Below are 25,806 nucleotides of genomic sequence, written 5' to 3' on the forward strand. Positions count from 1 at the left end.
AAATACCACTGGAGCACAAACTGAGAAATGTAGGTGGAATTAGGAAACTAGTAATAATAATAATGACAGATGTTATGGGGCAATAAAGAAGGGAAAACTGGGGCAACTGTGGGTCCATGTAAGTCATTTTAATAAATGGTTAAAAGAGCCATTTGCAGAGGACCCATGAGGAGAGGGGTCCCACCCTCTAAACTTTCATCTGCTGTAACATTTACATGTAGTATCCCCCAGAAATGACTGACCCCAGCTGGAAGACCTCTCTGGGTTGCTTCATTTATTGTCTGATTTATTAGTAGTACTGTAGCTTAAGGGCAGAGACACACGCAAAGATTCGAGATTTAGTCGTCCGGCGACAGATCGATTCTTCTTCATGTGACTAATCTCCCAGGAAAGCAGCCTAATTTCGATTAGCCGGCGGGATGGCACTCGGAGCGCTTCGTTTTCCGAAGTCGCCTGACGTTTCCTCGTGAGGCGAGAAGGCAGTTCGGGAGATTAATCGCCGGAAAAAGAGGAGATTTGTCGCCGGGCGACTAAATCTCCCCGAATCTTCGTGTGTCTCTGCCCTAAAGCAGTCACAGGCCCAGTAAGCTTTATCTACACAAAATCACCGCTTGTATTTAAACGGTAGCACTGGCAGTGCCAGGTATATGAAACCTGTAGCTCTCCAACAACATGGGGGGCCATGGACTGGGAGCCCCTGTACTTCAGCCTCTCAGTATAAGGCATCTAAACTGTGTGTGTCTTCACATGAAGACAACATGCTGCCTGTGATTTACACATCTGTTATCTGCTGGTGTCATTCCCCTCTGCTCTTTGGCTACAGTTGAATTGTGACTCCCACACCTGAGTGTTTGCTTTATCGTCCTCCCCCTTATGTGCCATCTTGCCCTCACTGGAGAGGGGACACAAGGCTAGAGACAGAGGGGAGAAGGGACCGTGGAGATGCAGAAAGACCCCCATACTGAGGTGCAGGTTGGGTTACCAGATGTTCTGATGGAAAATATATTTTATATTATACTTTTATCTTTCTTCCGAATGATTAACATTCGCATCAAACATCATTTTACATCATTACAATAAAACACCAGCCAGGTGGCAACCCTAGATGTTGGAAGGAGGAAGCACCTCAATCAGCTATTATAGCGTTTTTAACACCACGACCCTTCACAAGCGAACTTTGCACATTCCAAGCGGCAGATTTACTAACTGGTGAAAATTCGCCAGCGTCCACTTCGCAGCCAGTGCAACACATCGCCAGGCGAAAATTCACTCAGGCTACACTAATTCACTAAAATGCGGAGTTTCGCTGTGGGAGCCATACACTGGTGACTTTTCTCTAGCTTTACTTCACCGATGCAAGCATTTGATAGTGAATATCCGCTAGTGTTCATTTATGCCCAGCGAAACTTCGCTAGGGATCTTGCGCTCAGGTCAATTTGCATAAGGCGGGAAATTTAAAGTTGTATGGACGTCTGTATGTTAAATGTTGGTGCATATACTTACAAATTACACTTTTTAAAACACATGTCCAGGGAACCTTAATAAAGACAAGAGAGTTATTCTAATGCCCTACACATGTGGCCACTGTAAAATTATTGTTCCATATGTTTGCAAATGTATGGGGAAAACCAGTTAAAAAAGTTTGTTAGGTCTTTTGCAGGCTGAAAAAAGGAAAAGACGCCAGCGTTTTTGGACTTTGATGCATTTTCGGCTCACACAGTGTCGGACTGGCCCACCGGAACACCAGGAAAACTCCCGGTGGGCCCAGGTGTCAGTGGGCCCTCCTGCTTTTAAACATTTGGCCTATTTCATGGTCATTCCCTATTTCCTTAATAAGGTTGCCCCAGCAATGAGGAAACTTCGGGCGACTTCGGAAAACGAAGCGCTGAGTGTTCATTGCCGCAGGCGATTTTAATTTTAGCTGACGGAAGGCAGTTCAGGGAGATTGTCGCCCGAAAGAAGAGAAGATTTGTTGCTGGGGGCGACTAATCTCCCGAATCTGCTTGTGTGGCCACACCCTAAGTGGGGAGAGGAATAAAATAGTACTGAGAGTGGGCCCCTGGTCTAAAGTCTTTTGGTGGGCCCCTGGTGTCCCAGACTGACACTGGGCTCACAGGATATGATGTAAGTGACAGAAGATTGAGGAAGATGTAGCTTCTTTTTAGCACTTCGCCTGGTCTGAGGTGGCGAAGGCAACTCTGGCGAAAGAGGTAGCATTTAGTAAAATCAACATTTAGTGAATTTGCGGAGTAACATCCATTCGCCAGAGCGAATTGTCGCATGGCAATAGAGGGCGAATAACCGCTAGCGCCTGTCTCTTTTGTTAGCGATTGGCGCCTGCTCTAGGGTCGCCACCCTTTCTGGAAATAAATACCGGCCTTCCTATATATTTATCTTTTTTCCCTATGAATAACATTTGGGATCAACCTTCATTTTTACCGGCCAGGTGGCAACCCTAGCCTGTGCCCGTTAGTAAATCGGCGATGACTGTCCCTGCGGGAAGTAAAGCCAGTGAATTGTCGCTAGCGTTAGCCTCTTCGCCTTTTAGTAAAACTGCCCCATGCAGTGTCGGACTGGCCCACCGGGAGACCAAGAAAACTCCCGGTGGGCCCAGGTGGGCCCTTTTGCTTATAACTATGTGGCCAATTTCATGGGCATTCCTTATTTCTTTTTGGGACAAATGCTTAATAATGGAAGAATATACTAAGTAAATATAGAAAGACTAGGAGAATAAAGATGTTGAGTGAGGAGAGGAGGAATAATAGTTTGGAAAGTGGCCCCATGGTCTAAGGTTTTCTGGTGGGCCCCTGGCATCCCAGTCCGACACTGGCCCCATGTGTAATACTATCATCTGGAACGAACCAAATGTCTCTCTCTAAACTACAACTCCCAGCATGCATCGGGTCGCCGGCTTACGCCACGCTTTTTACTAACTGCTGACAGACAGAACTTTTACTGGTGTATAAAGAATAGCACAAGGTACGCAACCCGCTTCACAGTAGGTCTCACTGTAGGCTGAACTAAAAAAAAAGAGGGGGGTGGCAAACCAAACGCGACCATTGGGCGAGCCCCGCCACCTTTCGGACCAATCGGTCCCCGCCCTCTTTGCCAGCGGTGGGAGGGGCTGGCGCGTGACACTGTCGGCGGGTGCCAGTCAAGTGCTGCTTGTTGCCGGGGGCAGGTCGGAGTAGCTTCAGATATTCAACAGGCTGTTGAGGAGTTCGCAGCGGTTCCTGCGTGGGTCTGAGCGCTGTGACGCAGGGAGCCCAGTAATATCTTGGGGCAGCTTTTTGTTTACTGACAGTTCTTTGGATCTGAGGTGTCAGCGGACTGGCAGCTTTTCATTGACAGGGAGACACCCCCCACCGCGCCAGCGGATGAAGTGACTAAAACTTTCTGTTGGTTCCTGTGCTGCCCCTGACTGTACCACTCTCTCTGAAGGGGGGTGCCCACCTGGTGGTAAGTCTTTCTCCGGTGGGTAACCCCCTTACTGTTTGGGAAGACATGGCTGAAGCGCCGTCGCCACCTGTGGTGGACATAGACCCGGACTTCGAACCCTTTTCTCGGCCCAGGTCTTGCACTTGGCCCTTACCCCGGCCCGAGTTTAACCCCAGCAGTTCGGCCAATTCATCCCCGGCGCCTTCCCTACAACCGGAGCCGGCAGCCGGCAATGTGGACTTTCTGAGCAACCTGAGTCTGCTGGAGGAGAGCGAGGACTTTGACCCGGCAGAGGCGCTTGGAGTATGTGGGGATTTCCCGTGCCAGGACATCCGACAGCTTCAGCCCCCTATCCCCCAGCAGCAACACCCCCAGCAGCAGCAGCAGGAGGCCCTTACTTTACTTGCCCCCTCCGTGCCATCCGCTCTGTCCCCGGCCTCCTCCCCGTCCCCCCTGGGAGCCCAACAGCCCCGCAAGAGCAGCTCCTCCCGCCGCAACGCCTGGGGCAACCTGTCCTACGCCGACCTCATCAGCCAGGCCATCGAGAGCTCCCCGGAGAAGCGGCTCACCCTGTCCCAGATCTACGACTGGATGGTCAAGAATGTGCCCTACTTCAAGGATAAGGGCGACAGCAACAGTTCCGCCGGCTGGAAGGTAAGCCTGGCACACGCACCCGCCATCAAGCTGCTTTATTGCTTCATCTAGCTGCCATTCTGGGAGTTGTAGTTCAACAACATCTTTAGATAACCAGTCTATATCCCTGGTAGGTTTTGCAGCTGAGCCAGAGGGGCACACGTGTATTAGGGAAGCCCAGCATCACAGCAGCCTCCCCCCTTCCTAGTTTGGTACATCTTACTTCTTAAAATATTCTTTAGGGGTGTCCTAAGGATTTAATGTGGAAGCTTGCAGTTCAACAACAACAACAGCGTGGGGTTGCAGCCCTGAGATCTCCTGTAATTCCCTTATTCCCCAATAGGGCCCAACCGTCTCACATTGCCAGAGCCCTGTCTTCTTCCAGTCGTGACTGCTGATAGGTGACTGCTGATAGGTGACTGCTGATAGGTGCACCTCAAATCTGCACACACTGAACCACTTTCTAAGGGCAGAGACACAGGCTCAGATTCGGGGAGATTAGTCAGATAGTGACAAATCGCCTCTTCTTCAGGGCGACTACTAGGAAGGGATCCACTATTTTGGATTCGACCAAACCCCCGAATCCTTTGCAAAAGATTCGGCCGAATACCGAAAGAATCCTAATTTGCATATGCAAATTAGGGGTGGGAAGAGGGAAAACATTTTTTACTTCCTTGTTTTGTGACAAAAAGTCACACTATTTTGCTCCCGCCCCTAATTTGCATGTGCAAGTTAGGAATCGGGTTCAGCCGGGCATAAACATTCGGCCAAATGCTGTTAAAAAAGGCCGAATCCTGAACCAAATCCTGGATTCAGTGCATCCCTACTAATCTGGGTGACTAATCTCCCCGAACTGCCTCCCATCGGCTAGAATATAAATAGCCAGCGGGATGGCAATCGGTGGGTGCTCTTTGTTTTAGTTTTCTCATGTAATTCCCTTATTTCCCAATAGGGCCCTACTTTCTCACATTGCCAGGGCCCTGTCTTCCAGTCGTGACTGCTGATGGATGCACCACAAATCCGTACCATACTGAACCACTTTATAAGGGCAGAGACACACGCTCAGATCCGGGGAGATTAGTCTCCCCTGGGACAAATCGCCTCTTCTCCGGGGCGACTAATCTCCCCGAACTGCCTCCCACCGGCTAGAATGTAAATCGCAGGCAGGATGGCAATTGGTGCTCTTTGTTTTCCTCCAAAGGAAACTTCGGCCGACTTCGAAAAACAAAGCGATCTGAGTGCCATCCCGCAACCATTTAGATTCTAGCTAGCGGGAGGCAGTTCAGGGAGATTAGTCGCCCCGAGGAAGAGGCGATTTATCGCCGGGCGACTAATCTCCCCGGATCTGAGTGTGTGTCTTTGCCCTTATAGTTGTGTAATAAAGTGTTTATTGCTTCCAAAGTGTTGCCTGCTAGGACCCCTTCGCTCTCAAAATGTATACTGCCTGCTAAAGATGCAGCGTCCAAGTGCGACCCCAGTGTGCCCCCCAACACTTTGAGTTCCATTGGTGAAGCTTGTTCTTGGGTGTTACATTTATCTGAAGGTCACCCATCCTCACAGTTGTAGCATGTCAAGGAAGGTGGCATCTTAAAGGGGAGCTATTGTGAAAATGAAAATTTAATTTAAGCTTCATCACACTGAAATGGGAAGCTTTCTAAATACAATCAATTAAACATTCAGTACTGTTTCTGAAATAATCAAGTTTATCTTCACTATCCCTCTCTCATTATCTGTTTCTCTTCATTCTCTCTTCATGCAGCAGTTGGGTGTCAGATAATCATTGACAGTTAGATCCGATATATCTTATAGGGGGGCTCCTTTTGCCTAGAAGATCTATTAGAGCTCACTCTATTAAAATCACCAGACATCCTGTCTCTCTACATGTAGGATTTGTGCAAAAGGCAGTTATTTTGTTAGATTTTGTTTGTACTGGAATCAGTTATTTGAGTGAGCTCTAATACATCTGCTAGGAAAGGAGCCCCCCTATAACATATATTGGATCTAACTGTCAATGATTATCTGACACCCAACTGCTGCATGAAGAGAGAATGAAGAGAAACAGATGCTGAGAGAGGGACAGTGAAAATAAACTTGATTATTTCAGAAACAATGCAGAATATTTAATTGATTGTATTTAGAAAGTTTCTTATTTCAGTATGAGGAAGCTTACATTAAATTCATTTCAGCGATGGCTCCCCTTTAAGGGTGGTAAAAAACAAACAAGTTGTTGTTTGTTTACTCTCCTTTCCAAAACAGGGCATAACCATGATTTACATTTTTTTCTGTGACGGTGGAACACCTGTTCCACAAGAGATGGTGTAAATTACCGGCAGTCTTCTTGTTGTTTTGTGAACTGCAAATTGTAGGACCTACTGATGGAGGGAAGCAGAGATCTTTATGCTGAGCATCCGTGGGGTTAATGCGTGTAAGAGCATAAAATAAATCCAGTTACTTTTATATAGCCTTGGTTATTTCTGTGGGTTGAGATTACCTGGGAAGTTTTAAAAATTGTGTATGATTGTTAGGCCTTTAAAAAACAACCCTGTTTTTGTGGAACTACAGCCCACTCCGTCCCCAGACAGCTTGATCGACACATAGATTTACAAGCGGCTTCTAAAGGATATCTGTGTTGCACAATCGGCTCCCTAAAGGCTGGGGATAGAGGGGGAGTTAGAGCTATAACAGTTCCACATTAGTTTCCAAAAGTTTGGCAACAGCTTCTATATGGGCTTCTAGAGAACAGAGTACCTGCATAGTTACTCAATGAGTTTGCATATGGTGGTGATGCTTTTATACTGGTTGTTATTGCTTAAAAGGATACTGGTTATTTCTTAAAGGATAAGTAAAACTTTAAAATAAGTGAATGTAAAATTGATGAGGAGGCTATTCTAAGATTGTTTGTAATAAACATTCATTATTTATTTTGTTTTCATCCCAAGATATTAAGGGACACATGTACTGTTAATATGAATGAATTTTGTTACAACAGCGCCACCTGCTGGTCAGTTTCCCACCAGTCTGACCAGCAAGTAGTCAAGGAAGTTGTCAGGAGAAAGAAAGAAAGAGGCTGATGTTCTTCTGCTTAGGAAAGATGTGAGAAAGGTTTCTAATTTTATTCCTAAGCAGAAAAACATCAGAGCAGCCTCTTTCTTTCTCCTGACAACTTCCTTGACTACTTGGTGGTCAGACTGGTGGGAAACTGACCAGCAGGTGGCGCTGTTGTAACAAAATTCATTCATATTAACAGTACATGTGTCCCTTAATATCTTGGAATTACAACAAAATAAATAATGAATGTAAATTATAAAAGTGCTTAGAATAGTCCCCTCGTTAATTTTACATTCTCTTATTTTTAGGGTTTACTTATCCTTTAAAAGGATACTGTCTACTCTAGCAGATTTCTGCTCTTTAATCCAATTCTCAAAAGAGCAACCAGATTTTTTTATATTAAATTTTGAAATCTGACATGGGGCTAGACATATTGTCAGTTTCCCAGCTGCCCCAGTCATGTGACTGGTGCCAGCACTTTAGGATGAAACTACTTTCTGGCAGGCTGTTATTTCTCCTACTCATTGTAACTGAATGTGTCTCAGTGGGACTTGGCTTTTTCTATAGAGTGTTGTTCTTAGATCTCCCAGGGAGCTGTTATCTTGTGTTAGGGAGCTGCTATCTGGTTACCTTCCCATTGTTCTGTTGTTAGGTTGCTGGGGGGGGGTTGATATCACTCGAACTTGCAGTACAGCAGTAAAGAGTGATTGAAGTTAATCAGAGCACAAGTCACATGACTTGGGGCAGCTGGGAAATTGACAATATGTCTAGCCCCATGTCAGATTTCAAAACTCTGTTTGCTCTTTTGAGAAATTAATTTCAGTGCAGAATTCTGCTGGAGCAGCACTATTAACTGATGCGTTTTGAAAAAAATGATCGTATATCCCTTTAACTATAAAGGGATTCAAGTGAATGTGTTCACTTTAATTCACACGGGTAGGCATGATACTAGGGGGTGGGGTATTGTACAAGAATGCCCGCTGTCTAAAGAGTGGACGGTGTAGAGTATGCTAGTTTAACTGTACACCTAACTTGCAGAATACAATAAGCACAATTCTACATTGTCATTATCCATCCCAATAATTATCTGGGGGCTGATACAGAGATCACATTTTTAAAAAGTCTCCAGGGACTACAGTGTCATGTTACCAGGCAAATCTTCAAGACAGCTTGCTAGTTAACTAGCCCCTTGAAATTAGAGGAGGTCACTGGGGATGCCAAGCTGGCTATCCTCCAGCTGGTACGGACTACAACTTTTAGCATCTGACTGGTGCTCGTGGGAGTTGCAGTCATCATTCGGATGCTTTATATCAAGATTTTCGTTATGTTTATGCGAGTGATTTTCACTTTGTGGCTTTCACGCTGAAGTGGAATGCAGGGAGCTCTAGTTCATCAGCTGGAAGAGCCATAGATTGAATATTTCTGTCCCATGTAATCTCATGCTCATGTGTGTGAATGAGAAGACCCTCACAATAATGTATTGTTTTCAATGAAAAGTCCTTTCCACTATGTATTTCCTCCTAATGTATCCTCAGGAAGGATAGGCATTTCTGTTTGATGTCTTGCAATGACCTTTAAAACAATTCTCCGTATCAAGAAAAGTATCTTTTATTCTTTAAAGACCATCTCAATCTCCCACTTTGGCAGTGTAGAAGAGAGTACAAGTTGGCAGACTTGTTACAATATAATGTTGTCATCCTTGGGATAAATGTTGCGAAATCTTGCGTAGAGTATAATTGCTGTGAGCATGTCTCTCAGAACCTCCCATGTTTTTAGGGATTTCCTCCAGCCTGGAAAAAAACATCTCTGAAAAGAATGTGGCATTACCACAAATAGATCATTTTTGTCGTTTCGCTGCGCTTCTGCCCTTAAATGAACTGCTTTAACGCTGTGTTATCCGGCCCTTCGTTACATTCGGGGGCAGTTTTTCTGCTTTTGGGATTTTGGTTAAAGAGCTCTCTATAGTAAAGAGAAGATGTCTGATCATTTTGCTTCTTGATTAGTATCACACACTGGAAGCCATAGTTAAATTAACATGGTTCATTAGCCATCTGCAACACCTCATTAGTCACGGTTTGCACTTCAGAATGGATCTGATACCTTAATTCTTGGCTACAGTGGTAACACCTTTCATCTTTTTTATTATTTACACAGTAATTTGCTTTTAGGTAATGACTGTCAGGAGTTAGTCATATTAGCCTCTGGATGGGTACCAGTTTGTTGAGGCCAATTTCTTTATCAAATTCTTTTGTTGTGATTGTTTTCTCATTCTGTATACCTTAAAACACCAAGCTCTCTCTCCTGAGCTAAAAATATGTCAGTATACTGTGTGGGCGGTTTCTTTACATATGTGTGTGTGTTGCTTGTGGTAACAAGGACATTAATGGGGATGCAAACCCCCCACATTTTGTACCTAATGGAAGAAGATATAATTCTGAGCAACTTTACAAGCACAGGTATTCCGGATAACGTATCTTTTCCGTAATTTGGATCTTCATACTTGTCTACTAGAAAATCATGTAAACATTAAATAGACCCAATAGGCTGGTTTTGCTTTCAATAAGGATTAATTATATCTTAGTTTGGATCAAGTACAAGGTACTGTTTTATTATTACAGTGACATTTTTATTTTTTTTAATTTGGATTATTTAGATAAAATGGAGTCTATGAGAGATGCCCTTTTTGTAATTCGGTGCTTTCTGGATAATGGGTTTCCGGATAACTGATCCCTTACCTGTATATTTAGGGTCAGGGCACATGGGCAGATTCACCAGGCGACAAATTTCCTTTTCTTATGGGCGACTAATCTTCCCGATCTGCCTTCCGATTGCTAAAATGAAAAACGCATGGGGGCAGGCACTTGAGCGCTTTGTTTTCCGACGTTTCCTCGTGTGGCAATTACGGGTGACTTTGGAAAACAAATCGCTCCGATTCCGGTGGAAGGCAGGGGAAAGCAGATCAGGGAGATTAGTCGCCACGAAGAAAAGATTTGTCGCCTGGCGACTAATCTCCTCAAATCTGCCCGTATGCCCCGATCCTTATACAAAACTTTCAATGGCTTTAAGTTGTTTTTAAACTGCACTTTCTGCACCGCTGGTTATGGTTCTTGAAACAAGGCAGCAGAAGTCAGCTTTGCATGGTTCAATAATAGGCTGCTACATTGTTTCTAAAGTCAGAACCACATAAGCAGTGAATATTGGGGGGTAAGCATACTGCTTTCAGTAGCAGTTCATTTATGACCAATGCCATTTTGCATTGGAAAGTTGCTCGGAATAGCAATGTCTTTCATTAACCAAACTTTTGAAGAGGGGGATACAAACCCAAAAATAAATTTGATAAATACATGCATATAGGGACACTGATGCCTAATGAACCTGTGACCTTTAACCTCCATGTCCAGGGTTCTAATCCTCTGTATATTCCTGCTCTGCTGGTTAAGTAAGTAAGTAAGTAAGTAAGTAAGTTAAGTAAGTAAGTAAGTAAGTAAGTAAAGAACAGCAACAAACCCTGCACACCAGAGGCTTCATCCAAGGAAATGTGCCTGCGCTTTATAGGAATGTTCCTTCACATTCCTTCTGGGATTTAACCTCTCTCACCATCCAATAGAAATGCTAACCTTTTCATTGCCACGAGGGCTGATTGTAACATACGGTAGTGACCCATGACTCGAAACTTTCCTCGTAAACCACATCATAAAAAGGGACTATAAATAATCTCAGTGGTTTAGAGGGAAGGTTAAGGCATAAAACAAGTGTTCTCTTGGACAGTGTGTTCATTTAGTAGATGTATTACAAAATAATTTATATAACGGAAACCAATATTGATGGTGTGGGGGCTTTTTTTTTTCTGTCTGTCTGGGCAACAAGAAGCGTTTTATGCCATAAAGCAACACAAAAACGTTTCAACCAGACCCTGACAGTTCTCTGCTTTCAGTCATTTTATATAATAAGAGGTTTTGGTGTCCATTTATACGTAAAAGCAGGGGTTTAATTTTATTTTGTAAATAGACTTTTCTGCTGTGTGTCTAATTGCTACCCTAAGCACTGGCATTTTGGGTCGCATGATCCGAAAAAGGGGGTAGACTCACTTAAGGGCGAAGTGGCTAACACTAGCGACATTTCGCCAAAAATCTCATCCTCAGGGACACCGCCAATTCACTAACTGTCGTAGAGGACAATTCGCTAGCAAATGAGACTGTCCCTAGCGTTCATTTAAAGGCGACTTTACGATCTGACGAACAGTCGTTACTCTGCAAATTCACTAAGACACGCATTTTACTTTACGTTACCTCTTTTGCCAGAGTTTCCTTCGCCATCTCAGACCAGGCAAACTGCTAAAATGAAGTTACATCTTCTTCTTATGTCAGTGACATCATATCCTGTCTGCCGGAAATGCATAAAGTTGTAAAAAAACGCTAGTGACTTTTTTGTTTTTATAAACTGATTGCCTTCAAAAGTCCACACTATTAAATACTTATGTGTGAACAATTTTTTTCCAACTAATTTGAGGGGCATGCCACATTTATATAAGGGTGGGCTCATGTCTAGGGCATTAGAGGATCTCTTCTGTCTTTATTAAGGCTCATTGGACATGTGTTTGAAAAAGTGGCCAGTTCAAGCATTTGCACCAACATTACCATTAAAGACATCCATACGACTTTTAGGTACCCCTCCTATTCAAATTAACCTAAGTGCAAGAGTGCTAGCGAAGTTTCGCTAGGCAGAAATGAACGCTAGCAAAAATTCGATATGAAATGCTCACACTGCCGAAGTAACATTAGCGAAAATTTGCCAGAGTTTGGCTGCTAAGATGCAACTTCGCATTTTACTGAATTGGCTTAGTGGTAACTGCTGTTTCCTGCCAGAAATGCAGATTTAATGCATACTTGCTATGTTTCAGTACTTTGAGAAAGGCCTTGGATAGGGCCGAAACGTCAGACTGAAGTTCTGTAAATAAACATCAATTTTATTCATCTATAAGTCCTGATTGGTGCGGATTCTTTTGGAGGTATTTTTTATATATATATATATATATATATATATATATATATATATATATATACTCTAGCTTTACTTAGGACTATTTCTACATTTTTCTAAATATTGTGGGCTATATCTCTGCTATCCATTGGTATATGATATATTTATTATGGATTGTCTTTTTGGGGTAGATGTGTGGGTGTGATACTTCCATAGCCGTGCTTTGTTTCATTTTAAGGAAACTGTTTGTGTTCGGGTTTAGCTTTGGATTTAAAAGCTTACTTAAAAGATTTTATTTCACTTGAAGGGCCTCACCTTTGCTCAGCCAGTCTGGGGGCAGTATTTATTCTAAGAGGCACTTTTAAAAACCTTGTGAATGGCTTGAGTTTAAGCTTTTCTGAGCAACTATGTGCCTCTATGTGAGGTATATATCATCGTCTGATGCTATTACTGGGTTAGGTGCAAAATAATCGGCTATGGGAATTGCAACTTATTTATTTTAAAAATTCAGTTTATTCTGGAAAATGTTGCCGCATGTTCCTATGCAGGATGGTGTCTGGATGAATGCATGGCACCTGCTCCGGTTCCACACAGGATATGTTTTTCTGGGTAGTCTGTGACCATAAATCGCTTCCTATTTGTTTTTCAAATTCCTGTTTTCACTGCTACGAATTCTGAATTATGTTGGAAATACACGCAAACATATCATTTCTTCCTGGAGAACTCCAGAGCTTTTGTTTTCAATTGACAAGTTAGACGAAAAGTCCAAGGACACATTGGTACAATGAGCATTCACTATCAGATGATGTATGAACATAGCAACATAGCAACTACTGTATGAGTACTGTATGGTGGTGCCTTTCAGTTTCAACCCTCTTTAAGATGCATTGCTATTGAAATTCCATGATTGACATATGCTTTGTAAGATAATCTATTTATTCTCAGCTCAGGGTGTGTGTCCTGGTTTATCCTTTGCTCAGTGTATGGAGCAGAAGACCAGTTTGACTGGATTTTTTTTCAAACTGTTGGAGATCTTCATAATTGCCCTGTTCTTACATGGATAATATTCAGTTAGCATGAATCTCTAGTGTTGTGCAGCACATTGCACGGTTTGCTGCATTTCTACATAAAGGCTTTATAAAGCATTTCACCTCCAGACAAATTATGCCACACATCATCTTCTCATTTTTTTGTTCTTTGTTGACATTTTTTGTTTATAGTTTGTTTTGATATTTAAAATGCTCCATTGGAGAAATAATTTCTGTGACGTATATACTGTAAGAATTTCCAATACTATTTCAAGGCTTTTGGGTTTATGAAACGACTCCTGCGATGACCCTTTCCAAATATTTTGTCTGTATTCTGTTTGATTATGTCACATGATCACTTGGGGCGAAGCCACATGAGTGATTCCTGGGAATCTTGCCTGCGGCACCTCTTCTTGGAAATGTTGTGTATCGCTTCCTATTGACTGCAATGCAGGCATGCAAGCAGCCATTGCCCTTATTGAATGCTGGGTAATATGACAGCTGGAAGCCCTAGGTCACTTTTTGTCATCGGCCTCTAATAACTTAATATTGCCCATTCGGAGACTTTTGAAACAAGTCACGTGACTTTAAGGGTTTGCATTGAGTTTGGCTGAAGAATTAGGATTTGGTCCCTCAGCCTTGCTTTACGAGCATTCAGTGTATCTCTTTTGAGTATAAGATTTTTGGGTCTGTGCCATATTTCTCTTTTATTTCTGGTACCACCTCTTGTGATGTGTCTACCTGCATAGTTTTATTTGTTGTTTCCTATTGCTCATTGGATAGGGCAGCCCATTGTTTTCTAACCTACAAAAGTGTTGGGCGACACTTTTTCTGAAGGCGACTTTATCTGAGCCTTGAGTTGACATTAAGTTTCAGGGATGGGTAATTTCCTCATAGCTCTGAGTTTAGCACAACCGTATATGTGAGTAATACATTCCTTTGGTTACTCACTGCCTTTTACTGTTTGGCCCTATTGCCACCCACCTGTCTCCTTGTATTCAGTCTTCACTACTGAGCTGCCCTTTTATTGATTAATTGTCTATTAAAGGGGTAGTTTACCTTTAGGTTAACTTTTAGCATTTTATAGAATGGCCTATTCAATTGCTCTTCTTTTCTTATTATCTGTTGTTTTTGAAATATTTGACTTTCTTCCACCTTTCCCAGATCTCAAATGGGATTCACTGACCCCAGCAGCCAAAAAAACACTTGCTTTGTTAGCTTACATTATTATTGTTATTGCTACTTTTTATTACTTTTCTTTCTATTTAGTCCACCTATAGTTCCACCTACATATTCCAGTCAGGCTTCACACTGGGCTGGCAGGATCCTGGAAAAAACCTGGTGGGCCCTGGCCTTTGTTGTCTCCGCTGACCTATGCCCGCTCCCCACTCTAATCCAAAGTGTAGGCTGGCTCCAAGTTTCATTATTAGGAGTTTGGGGGACCTGATGGAATGGTTCCCAACACTGCCTGGATGATGGGGTAAATTGGACCTAGGCAACTAGATTTCTATCTATCTATCTTTTCTATCTATCTATTCTATCTTTAAGGCTGGTGGCACACGATAAGATTCGGGGGAGATTAGTCACCCAGCGACAATTCTCCTCTTCTTCGGGTGACCTCCCCGAAATGCCATCCTGCTGGCAAGAATGAGAATCGCAGCCAGGATGGCATATGGATCGCTGAAGTCGCCCGAAGAAGAGGAGATTTGTCGCTGGGCAACTAGGCTCCCCCGAATCTTAACTTGTGCCACCACCCTAAAGCTACTGAACAAAAAGTTAAATAATGCAAAAACCACAAACATTAAAAATGAAGACCACTTACAAATGGTCTCAAACTATCACTGTCTACATCATACTAAGGGGCCTATTTATCAGAGAGTGAATTTGAGATCTCCACAGTCCGCTAGAGTGAAATCCAACCACGCTCCATGAGTTTCTATGGGATTTTTAAAAGAGTATTTGTCAAGGGGTATAAGTGAAAGTTCCCCCTTTAATAAATAAGCCTTTCGAAATCCCATAGAAATGAATGGCGAGGGGTGGGTTTTCACTCTAGCGGACTGTGGAGATATCTTAACTTCACTCTTTGATAAATATACCCCCTAGAGTTAAGGTGAATTGTCCAATACATATATCTGCTGTAGCGTACAACAATCTATTGGGGGTAGGGGATTACCATGGACGTAACAGTTTTGAGATCATGAAACAAAAAAATCCAGAAGCAATGAACAAATGTAGGTTTACTATAATTTGCAAACCAGCTATGCTGTTCCCAGGTTACCAGCACAGTTCCAGTGTCCCTTCTGGCTTTCACTCTCTAGGCATTGAATTCACCTCCCAGGGTAAAATGCTTGGCTCTGAACACCCAAAGGTGTGGCATAAATTACTGCACCTTAGTGCAGCCAGGTGAAGGATTGTGTAAAATCATCACTCTGACAGTATAATAACCTCTCCCCACCCTCTCTCATGCATTAGCAGCCCTGCATAACCTTGGGTGGCAAGTATAAGATATGTGTCAGGGAGCCGGGAGCTCCCTCCAGGGAGGTTGTCAGGATCAAGGAGGAAGCCCTCTTGAGGGAACAAGGTCGCGGTGTCCAAAGGGTTAAACGAAGAATAGTCAGGATCAGGCAAGAGTTCACAGGCAGGCAGAATACAACAAGGTCCAAGGTCCAGGCAAAGGGGTCAGGAAACAGATCAGGAACAAGATTTGGCAATAAGGTACACAGGAAACCCAGGATACACTTTAGGGAAGGTAATCCTATACTTGGGCGCCATTCTGGCGTCTAAACAGGCTTTTTATTTGAATTTGGCGCCTTAGTGACGTCATTGACGTCCTTGCGCCGACGTCGGCGCACTGACGTCATCGCGCCGGCGCCGCTTACCCACGTGGCGGCCATGGGCGCCGCCATCTTGGGAGCGACGCCGGCAGGAGAGGACGCGCCGCCCGGAGCTCTTGGACCTGCTCCGGGCGGCGCTCGTGACAGTACCCCCCCCCTCACGGGGGGCCTCCGGACCACCAGGATTTGGCTTCTGGGGAAATTTGGAGTGGAACTCCCTCACCAGACGAGGAGCGTGAACATCACGGTGACCTTCCCAGGAGCATTCTTCAGGGCCAAAGCCCCTCCACTGAATGAGGTACTGAAGAGACCCTCTGGAGATCCTGGAGTCTAGGATTCTCTCCACCTCGTACTCGAGTTGACCCTCCACAGAGATGGCAGGAGGAGGAGATTGACCGCCAGAGAACCGGTTGGTGATGGCGGGTTTCACCAGAGACACGTGGAACACGTTGGGGATTCTCATCTCTGGTGGCAGTTGGAGTCTGACAGCCACAGGGTTGATTATCTCCAAGATGGGAAATGGACCCAAGAATTTTGGACCCAACTTGGGAGATGGTATCTTCAACCGGATATTCCTGGAAGAGAGCCAGACATTATCACCCACCTTGTAGGGAGGAGAGGATCTTCGACGACGATCCGCGAAAGTCTTATGAACAAGAGCGCTCTTCTCTAGGTTCAACTTGGTAGCAGCCCAAATAGCAGACATATGGGCTGCGGAGTCGTCAGCAGCCGGGACATCAGATAGCACAAAGTCTTGGGGAAAAGCTTGAGGATGCAGACCATACACCGACATGAACGGAGACCTCCCTGTAGAGGAATGACAAGCATTATTATGAGCGAATTCCGCCCATGGGAGGAGATCAGACCAGTCATCCTGGCAGAGGGATACGTGGTTCCTCAGGAACTGTTCCAGGGCTTGGTTGACACGTTCAGCTGCCCCATTCGTCTGCGGATGGTATGCAGATGAAAACTGAAGAACAATTCCCAGGTCTTTGCATAGGGAACGCCAGAATTTGGCAGTAAACTGGGTGCCTCTATCGGAGACGATCTCCACCGGGAAACCATGCAGGCGGAAGATGTACTGGATAAATAGCTGGGACAACTCCACCGCAGAGGGCAACTTCTTCAGAGGGATGAAATGGGCCATTTTGGAGAAGCGGTCAATAACAACCCAGATCACAGTATTCCCACCGGAGGGAGGAAGTTCGACAATAAAGTCCATAGAGAGGTGCGTCCATGGACGAGAGGGTATCGGCAAAGGCTGTAACAACCCACTGGGGCGGGAATGGCTAGGCTTAGAAGTGGCGCAGACATTACAAGCAGCCACAAAGTCCTTTACATCCTTGCGGATATCAGGCCACCAGACTAGGCGCCTCAAAAGTTCAAGGGTCTTGGCCGGACCAGGATGTCCAGCTTGCCTGGAGCAGTGGGTTTGTTGCAGGATGGCCAGGCGAAGTTCTGGAGGGACGAAGGCCATGCCAATCGGAGTATCTTGAGGAGCCGAGGACTGCCCAGCCAGAATCTGGTCGGCAAATTGGGGATACAGAGAGGCAATGATCTTGACTTGTGGAATGATTGGTTCCTGTCTCTCAGGGTCACGGTCCACCGGAGTGAAGCTACGAGACAAGGCGTCGGCCTTCAGATTTTTGGAACCTGGGCGATAAGTCAAAACAAAGTTAAATCGGGAAAAGAAAAGGGCCCACCTGGCTTGTCTGGGATTTAGCCTCTTGAGGGACTGTATGAACTCCAGATTTTTGTGATCAGTGAAAATCTGGACAGGAATTTCAGAACCCTCCAGGAGGTGACGCCATTCTTCAAGGGCAAGCTTGACTGCCAGGAGTTCTCGATTTCCGACATCATAGTTCTGCTCTGCGGATGAGAACTTCTTGGAGAAAAACGCACAGGGGTGCAATTTTCCATCAGAGGAGTGTCTCTGAGACAGGATAGCTCCGGCTCCGACTTCAGAAGCATCAACTTCGATGCAGAAGGGTAGTGCAGGATTGGGATGTCGAAGAACAGGAGCAGACGTGAAGGCCTCTTTCAAGGACTGAAAGGCTTCTATGGCAGATGGAGGCCACAGGCTGGGTTTACCCCCTTTTCGGATGAGGGCCAGGATAGGTGCAATGCGGGAAGAGAACCCCCGGATGAACTGTCGATAATAATTAGCAAATCCGATGAATCTCTGGATTGCTTTGGTACTCAGTGGGAGAGGCCACTCCTGGATGGCCGACACTTTCACGGGGTCCATCTCAAATCCCTCTGGAGAGATAATGTATCCTAGGAAGGGGATCTTGGATACCTCGAAAACACACTTCTCCAACTTGGCGAAGAGAGAGTTCTTCCTCAGACGAGAGAGTACCTCCTTCACCTGGGAGCGATGACTTTCAAGGTCCTTGGAAAAGATCAGGATGTCGTCCAAGTATACGACTACGAACCTTCCTAGGAGATCTCGGAACACATCATTCACAAACTCCTGGAAGACGGCAGGGGCATTGCATAGGCCGAAGGGCATAACGAGATATTCATAGTGCCCATCCCGAGTGTTGAATGCCGTCTTCCATTCGTCACCCTCCCGGATGCGAATGAGGTTGTAGGCCCCCCGGAGATCCAACTTGGAGAAAATCTTTGCCCCTTTCAGCTGGTCAAAGAGCTCGGCAATCAGGGGCAGAGGGTATCTGTTTTTCACGGTGATCTTATTCAGACCCCGATAGTCTATACAAGGCCGAAGGCCTCCGTCCTTCTTCTCCACGAAGAAGAACCCAGCCCCTGCAGGAGAGGTAGAAGGGCGGATAAACCCCCGCTGGAGATTTTCTTGGATGTACTCCTTCATAGCGGTAGTCTCTGCAGGAGAGAGAGGGTAGGTGCGCCCTCTGGGGGGCATAGCTCCAGGCAGGAGTTCAACCGGACAGTCGTAGGAGCGATGTGGGGGAAGGAACTCTGCAGACTTTTTACAAAATACATCGGAAAATCCCTTGTAAGTGGAGGGCAAAGTCTTTAATTCCGCAGAGGAGACATTCACCTTCTCGAGGGGTTTTGGCGGAAGGCAATGTTGCAGGCAAAATGAACTCCAACGAGAGATCTGCCCAGTGGACCAGTCTATGGTGGGGTTATGCAGACGTAACCATGGAAGACCCAATATCACTGGAGTAGAAGGACAGGGGATGATGAAGAATGAAAGTTTTTCTTGATGCAGCGCCCCAACTTGTACAGATAGTTCCGCCGTGAACTTTGTGACGAATTCAAACTCCAGGGGTTTGTCATCTATGGCAGTAATTCGCAGGGGAGAAGACAATGGAAGCAGAGGAATCTTCATGCGTTCGGCAAAAAAGGCATCCATGAAATTGCCATCCGCTCCGGAGTCGAGGAAGGCCCTTTCGAAGATAGACTTACTTGCCAGGTGAATCTGCAAAGGAAGAAGAAGCCTGCGTGAATTTTCTTGATACTTCTCCCGAGAACCTCGAGTGATGCCCCCTACATGAGAAACCTGAGACATACCTCGGGGTACAAAACTCTTGGCTTTGGCAGGACAGGCGTTGGCAAAATGGGAATGCCCACCACAGTATAAACAGAGACCTGCCATACGTCTTCGGAGTCTTTCCTGCTCGGAGAGGCGAGTCTTTCCTACTTGCATGGGTTCCTCCAAGGGAGACGTCGACACATGGGTCACCGGAACAGCGGGTGTTTGCAGAATCGGCCTTTGAAAGCGAGGGGCCAACATGGGAGAAAATCGTCTACTGCGCTCTCTCTCCACCTGGTGCTCTCTGAGACGAGTGTCCACCTTAATGGATAGAGCGATCAACCCTTCCAGGGTGTCAGGAGTCTCTCTGGAGACGAGATCATCTTTGATGCGGATGGATAGGCCTTGGTAGTATACGGCCTTGTAAGCGTCATCACACCAGGAAGTCTCCGCCATCAGTGTTCGGAAGTCTATAGCATACTCATTGACACTGCGGCTTCCTTGCCGGAGCTGCAAGAGACGGGCAGGGGCGTTCGTAACCCGACCTGGAGCATCAAAAACTATACGAAAAGCCTGGAGAAAGTCTTTAACATCAAAAGTCAGCGGGGAATTCTTCTCCCAAAGAGACGTGGCCCACTCTAGTGGCTTGCCTTCCAATCGAGACATCACATACCCCACCTTGGAACGCTCGCTAGGAAATTGTGTGGGTTGGAACTCAAATTGAATTTGGCATTGCGTGGCAAATCCCCTGCAGGCTTGTGGGTCCCCACTGAAACGAGGGGGAGGTGGAATGCGAGGCTCACCTGTCGGGTAGCTTGTGTTCGTGGGGGCTGCCGCCATGGGGGGATCCCCAGTAGGTGGAGCAGTGGAGGACGCAGAAGGCACTTGAGCCAGCAGGACATCGAGTGCTTGCCCAATGCGAACCTGCTGGTTTTCGTAGTCCTCCATGCGGGATGCCAGTCCGCGGAGCGCTCGTCCGACATGAGGTGTGGCTTCCTCAGAAGGATCCATGGCCCAAGTATAATGTCAGGGAGCCGGGAGCTCCCTCCAGGGAGGTTGTCAGGATCAAGGAGGAAGCCCTCTTGAGGGAACAAGGTCGCGGTGTCCAAAGGGTTAAACGAAGAATAGTCAGGATCAGGCAAGAGTTCACAGGCAGGCAGAATACAACAAGGTCCAAGGTCCAGGCAAAGGGGTCAGGAAACAGATCAGGAACAAGATTTGGCAATAAGGTACACAGGAAACCCAGGATACACTTTAGGGAAGGTAATCCTATACTTGGGCGCCATTCTGGCGTCTAAACAGGCTTTTTATTTGAATTTGGCGCCTTAGTGACGTCATTGACGTCCTTGCGCCGACGTCGGCGCACTGACGTCATCGCGCCGGCGCCGCTTACCCACGTGGCGGCCATGGGCGCCGCCATCTTGGGAGCGACGCCGGCAGGAGAGGACGCGCCGCCCGGAGCTCTTGGACCTGCTCCGGGCGGCGCTCGTGACAATATGTAACTGTGTTTTATGCTTTCATTTTTCTGGAAGGAGAAATGACCACAGAAATCTGTCCGTTGACCATATAACAGGCTATTGTAACTGTCCAAATAATTGTGAGAGCTGATATCTCAGAACTTAGGGCTTTAGCACACGGGCAGATTCAGGGGACTAATCGCCTCTTCTGCGTGGTGACAATCTCCCCAAACTGCCTTCCGCCTATCTATAATGAGAAAACGCCAGCGGCAATGCACTCGCGACGCTTTTATTTCCGAAGTCGCATGAAATTTCCTCTGCTTCTGACTGGAGACAATGCGTTTCTCCACATGCCACATGTACTCTCCCCTATAAATTAGGGATGCACCGAATCCACTATTTTGGATTCTGCCGAACCGTCGAATCGTCGAATCCTTTGGGAAAGATTCGGCCAAATACCGAACCGAATCCGAAACCTAGATGCGGATTTTACTAAACGTTACCTTTTTTGCCAGACTTTTCTTCGCCTGCTCAGACCAGGTGAAGTGCACTGGAGTGCACAGATCTTCCTCATTTTTCTGTTGCTTACATCATATTTTTTTGTGGAAAAAGTTTCTAAGGCCAAAAAACGCTGTCGTCTTTTTCCCTTTTTCAAAGTGAAAGCCTGCAAAAGTAGTAAATTAGCGTTGTGTGAGCAAATTTTCCTGGTGAAGTGTTGCGATGGCTGCGAATCTGTCACTTAGTAAATTTGCCCCCAAGACTACTAGTGAAGGGGGAAAACAGCACAGGCAAAAAAAAATGTGGTTCTCCCATGTGTAGCTGGGGTGTCGGAAAAACTTAGAAGAATTTTTAATAAACTCCACATCCCTGTCTGCTTTAAACCCAGCAACACACTGAGGCAGCAACTGATTCACCCAACCCCAAAGCACAAGAAGAGTAACATTGTGTTACATGACTGATTCTGCAATATACGATGGTTAAAATGGGAGTGATTGAACCATTTAGAGTTCTGGATTCATAACTGGGGTTCTGGGGCTGCTGGATGAACTTTAAGAAAACCAATTTTTGGCACCTCTGTTCAACCACGATGATGTGTGTGTCCAGATAGAATAGCAGATTGCTGTCTAAATGCTTCAGCTCCGTCGAGTCGGACTTGTTTTTTCTTTGTTTTTCCCCCCTCTAATTTCTTAGCAGCTACTAATAGTGCTTGTTACTAGCATAGACAGAGTAATGCTGTTCTTCTGTTAACCTCTTATTGCTTCCTGCAGGCTTTTTACTGTAGTGTCAGGAAAATGAATACTTGTTCTTAAATCCTAGGAAAATAACAGGGTTGTCTAGTCTGCACCTAGAATTGGAGCACTGTGCCACTGTGTTAGGCGTCTATAGACCTCGCCTTGCTGAGCTGCAATTAAACAGTCTTTGTAACTTCACGGGACAATTTTTTCTTTGAAAGGCTATTGCTAAGGTATTGTACAGTTTTACAGTAATTCCAGTGATTACAAAAAAAGGAACAGGAACAAAATTGCACTGATGCACTACAAAAGAATTTCTATGGCATTTGATAATGTGAAGGATGCCTTTAAAAAAATCAGTGACATTTTTAAAAGTACTGGGCTTACTTAAAGGGGCAATTTGCCTTTATAGAACTGTATCCCTTTTAAACAAACCAATGGCTTTTTCTCTGTTGCTTTTTTATTTTTGCCCTCAAATAATAGGCAAAGAACAGCTACTAAATCATTTGGACACACTGACCCGTGGCACTGTCATTTTAAAGTGGACCTGTCACCCAGAAACACAAATCTGTATAATAAAAGTCCTTTTCAAATTAAACATTAAATCCAATTTGTATTTTTTATTAAAGCATTCATAGCTGTTGTAAGCTCATTTAAACATCTCAGCTGTCAATCAAATATTGTCTGCCACGCCTCTATGCCCTGGGCATAGAGGCGGGGCAGAAAATTACTTGAACTTTCCATTCAGCACTTCCTAGATGTCACTGCTCTCTCCACATATTCCCCCTCTCTCTTTACCATTTAAATGTGTAGCCAGGGCATGGGGATGGACATCGGCTCCCCCATTCTGGTTCACAAACAAGATTCAGAGATGATGCAAGGCTTGTCTTAATAACAGTGTCCACAAAATGGCTCCTGCCTGCTTGTTATAATTATGAATTCCCAGACTGAAGGAAACAAGATTCAAATAATTTATAAAGTGTAATTAAATTTCATTTTGCTTGACTAATGTGAAAAAATAGGATTTTGAATCTTTTTTTTGGGGCGACGGGTCCCCTTTAAGCACCACCATCTTCTTCACTCTCCAATGAATCCCTATGGGCACATGCAGTAGAGTAAAAGCCTAACTTAAAGGGATACTGTCATGGGGAAAAATATTTTTTTCAAAATGCATCAGTTAATAGTGCTACTCCAGCAGAATTCTGCACTGAAATCCATTTCTCAAAAGAGCAAACAGATTTTTTAATATCTAATTTTGAAATCCAACATGGGGGCTAGACCTATTGTCTGTTTCCCAGCTGCCCCCAGTTATGTGGCTTGTGCTCTGATAAACTTCAGTCACTCTTTACTGCTGCACTGTAAGTTGGAGTGATATCACCCTCCTCCCTTTCCCGCCCAGCAGCCAAACAACAGAACAATGAGAATGTAACAAGATAGCAGCTCCCTAAAGCTGGCCATAGATGCAGATGCAGAGATCCGATCGTTCGAATCCTTGAACGTTCGGACTTCCTCATCTCCCGAACCGCCATTAACCATTCAGATCAAATAAAGTAGTAAAAGAACAGATCAGCCGATGTTCTGCCCCTGACAGCAATCGTACGATAGTTATGTCCGACAAAAGCTGGTGACAGTCTCCCACTGAAAATTGTACGATCGGCAATACATGCAGAGATATTATCGGCAGCCGACAGAAATTTTCTAACCTGTCTGATCGACCAAACGACCGATCTCCGCCGGACGAATGTCGGGACTCTCCACACACGGTTTGAAAATCGCACGCATCCTCTATTCATACGATCGGATCTTTGCATCTATGTCCAGCTTAACAGCTGCCTGATAGGTCTAAGAACAGCAATCAATAGTTAAAATCCAGGTCCCAAATTAAGTTACATTGAGTAGAAGAAACAACAGCCTGCCAGAAAGCAGTTTCATCCTAAAGTGCTGGCTCTAAAGACACATGACCAGGCAAAATGACCTGAGATGGCGCCTACACACCAGGAATGGTTCAGGAATGACATTTTATATTGTAAAGTGAATTATTTGCAGTGTAATTGAGAAATAAAAATGACATGATAAAAATCATTACAGAATCCGTTTAAGTGTGAAAAGTGAGCCTTTTGCACTATTGCCCATGGGAAAGAAAGATGGCATCATGGCATTCACTAGTAATCCAGTGATTATGCCTTTCCTTCTCCTTTCATTGCAATCAGTGTAACCATTCTAGCTAAATGACCTTACAATGTGGAACTTCCTTACTGTAGAATTACTGTGGTAACTGTGCCTGAAGGAAGGACATTGGCTAAATAGGGGAAATATTATTCAATAAGAAAATGCTAAAAATAAAGATTAGATGCTTCAATTGTATTAATAAAAATTAATGTAACCGTGTCAAGGATTTGTGTTGTTCTTACAAGGCACCTATGATAGAGTGTATGTCGTCATATTTCATATAAGCAGTTTGTGAAATCAACAGAATGATGACGATAAAAACATTATTGTCTACACGTATTTTAGGCAATACACAATACTTGAGACCTGGTGTTTTCTGGATCCAGTACTTGCTTCTGTTTTATTATTACAGAGGAAAAGGAAAAATAAAAATGTATAATTTGCATAAAATGAACTATGTGGGAAATTTCTTTCCCCTAATTCAGAGCTTTCAGGATAAGAGATCTCATTCTTGCAATCTGCATTGGGAATTCAAGATTTGAAGGCGTGAGGAGCTCAGTGCCTCCACTGAACTCTACGGGACAAATTTACTAACCTCCGAAAATTCACCAGTGACTGCTTCGCTCACAGCACAACACTTCGCCAGGCGTAGATTCGTCAGGACAACGATAATTCACTAAAATCCGAAGTTGCGTCCTTGGCACCAAACGCTGGCGAAGTTGCGCTAGCATTACTGCGGCAAGCAAATCGAAGTTGCGGTAGCGTTGACTAATTTGCATACAGCGGGAAGTTAAAGTTCAATGGACATACTGTATATGTTGCAGCAAATACATTACACTATACAAGCCCAGGGAACCTTAATAAAATAAAATAGAGTTGTTATATTGCCCTACACATGAGCCTACTGTATAGTTAATGTGCCATATGTTAGGAAATCTAGGGGGGAAGCTGGTTACCCCAAACAAATTTTACGATCTTTTGCAAATCGTATCACCCTATAAAAAAGGAAAAGACACTTGCATTTTCAACTATTTAAGGAACTCCTATCTACTCTATTGCACTTCGCCTGGTCTGAGGTGACGAAGGCAAGTCTGGCGCAAGAGGTAACGTTCAGTAAATCCACATCTTCGTGAATTTGCGAAGTTACGTCCATTCGCCAGAGGGAACATTCGTCTGGCATTAGGGAGCGAACTACCGCTAGAGTCTATCTCCTTCACTAGGGAAGTTACACCAGCGACCATTAGTAAATCTGCAAAGTTCCGAAATCACGTCACGCTGCCGAATTTTCGCCAGCGTTAGTCACTTCGCCCTTTAGTAACTTTGCCCCTAACTGTCAATGCTGTTTCGATGCTCAAAGCAGTCACATTCTAACAAACTAGCGTATGCAACAATAAATGTATCCCATTTTAAAAGAAAAATAAAGACACTTTATTTCTTTATTATCTTTAAAAGAAATACAGACACTGCCTGCATGCACACATTCTGTACAAGTAGACAGTAAAACACTGGGAATGTGGAAGAGATATAATA

The 25,806-nt window shown here is 44.7% G+C and overlaps 1 protein-coding gene across 1 annotated transcript in view; it reads left to right on the forward strand.

Moving 5' to 3' along the window:
* Window positions 1-3,130: 3,130 nt before the first annotated feature.
* foxo1.S (forkhead box O1 S homeolog) overlaps window positions 3,131-25,806 on the forward strand; it is a 43,739-nt gene continuing 21,063 nt past the window's right edge. The window contains exon 1 of the mRNA XM_018250206.2: window positions 3,131-4,092. Within this exon, the coding sequence (XP_018105695.1) occupies window positions 3,505-4,092 (588 nt within the window). The 5' untranslated portion in view covers window positions 3,131-3,504. The remainder of the gene's footprint in view (window positions 4,093-25,806) is intronic.

Source organism: Xenopus laevis, chromosome 2S, assembly GCF_017654675.1.
Source record: "Xenopus laevis strain J_2021 chromosome 2S, Xenopus_laevis_v10.1, whole genome shotgun sequence".
Taxonomy (NCBI): Eukaryota; Metazoa; Chordata; class Amphibia; order Anura; family Pipidae; genus Xenopus; species Xenopus laevis.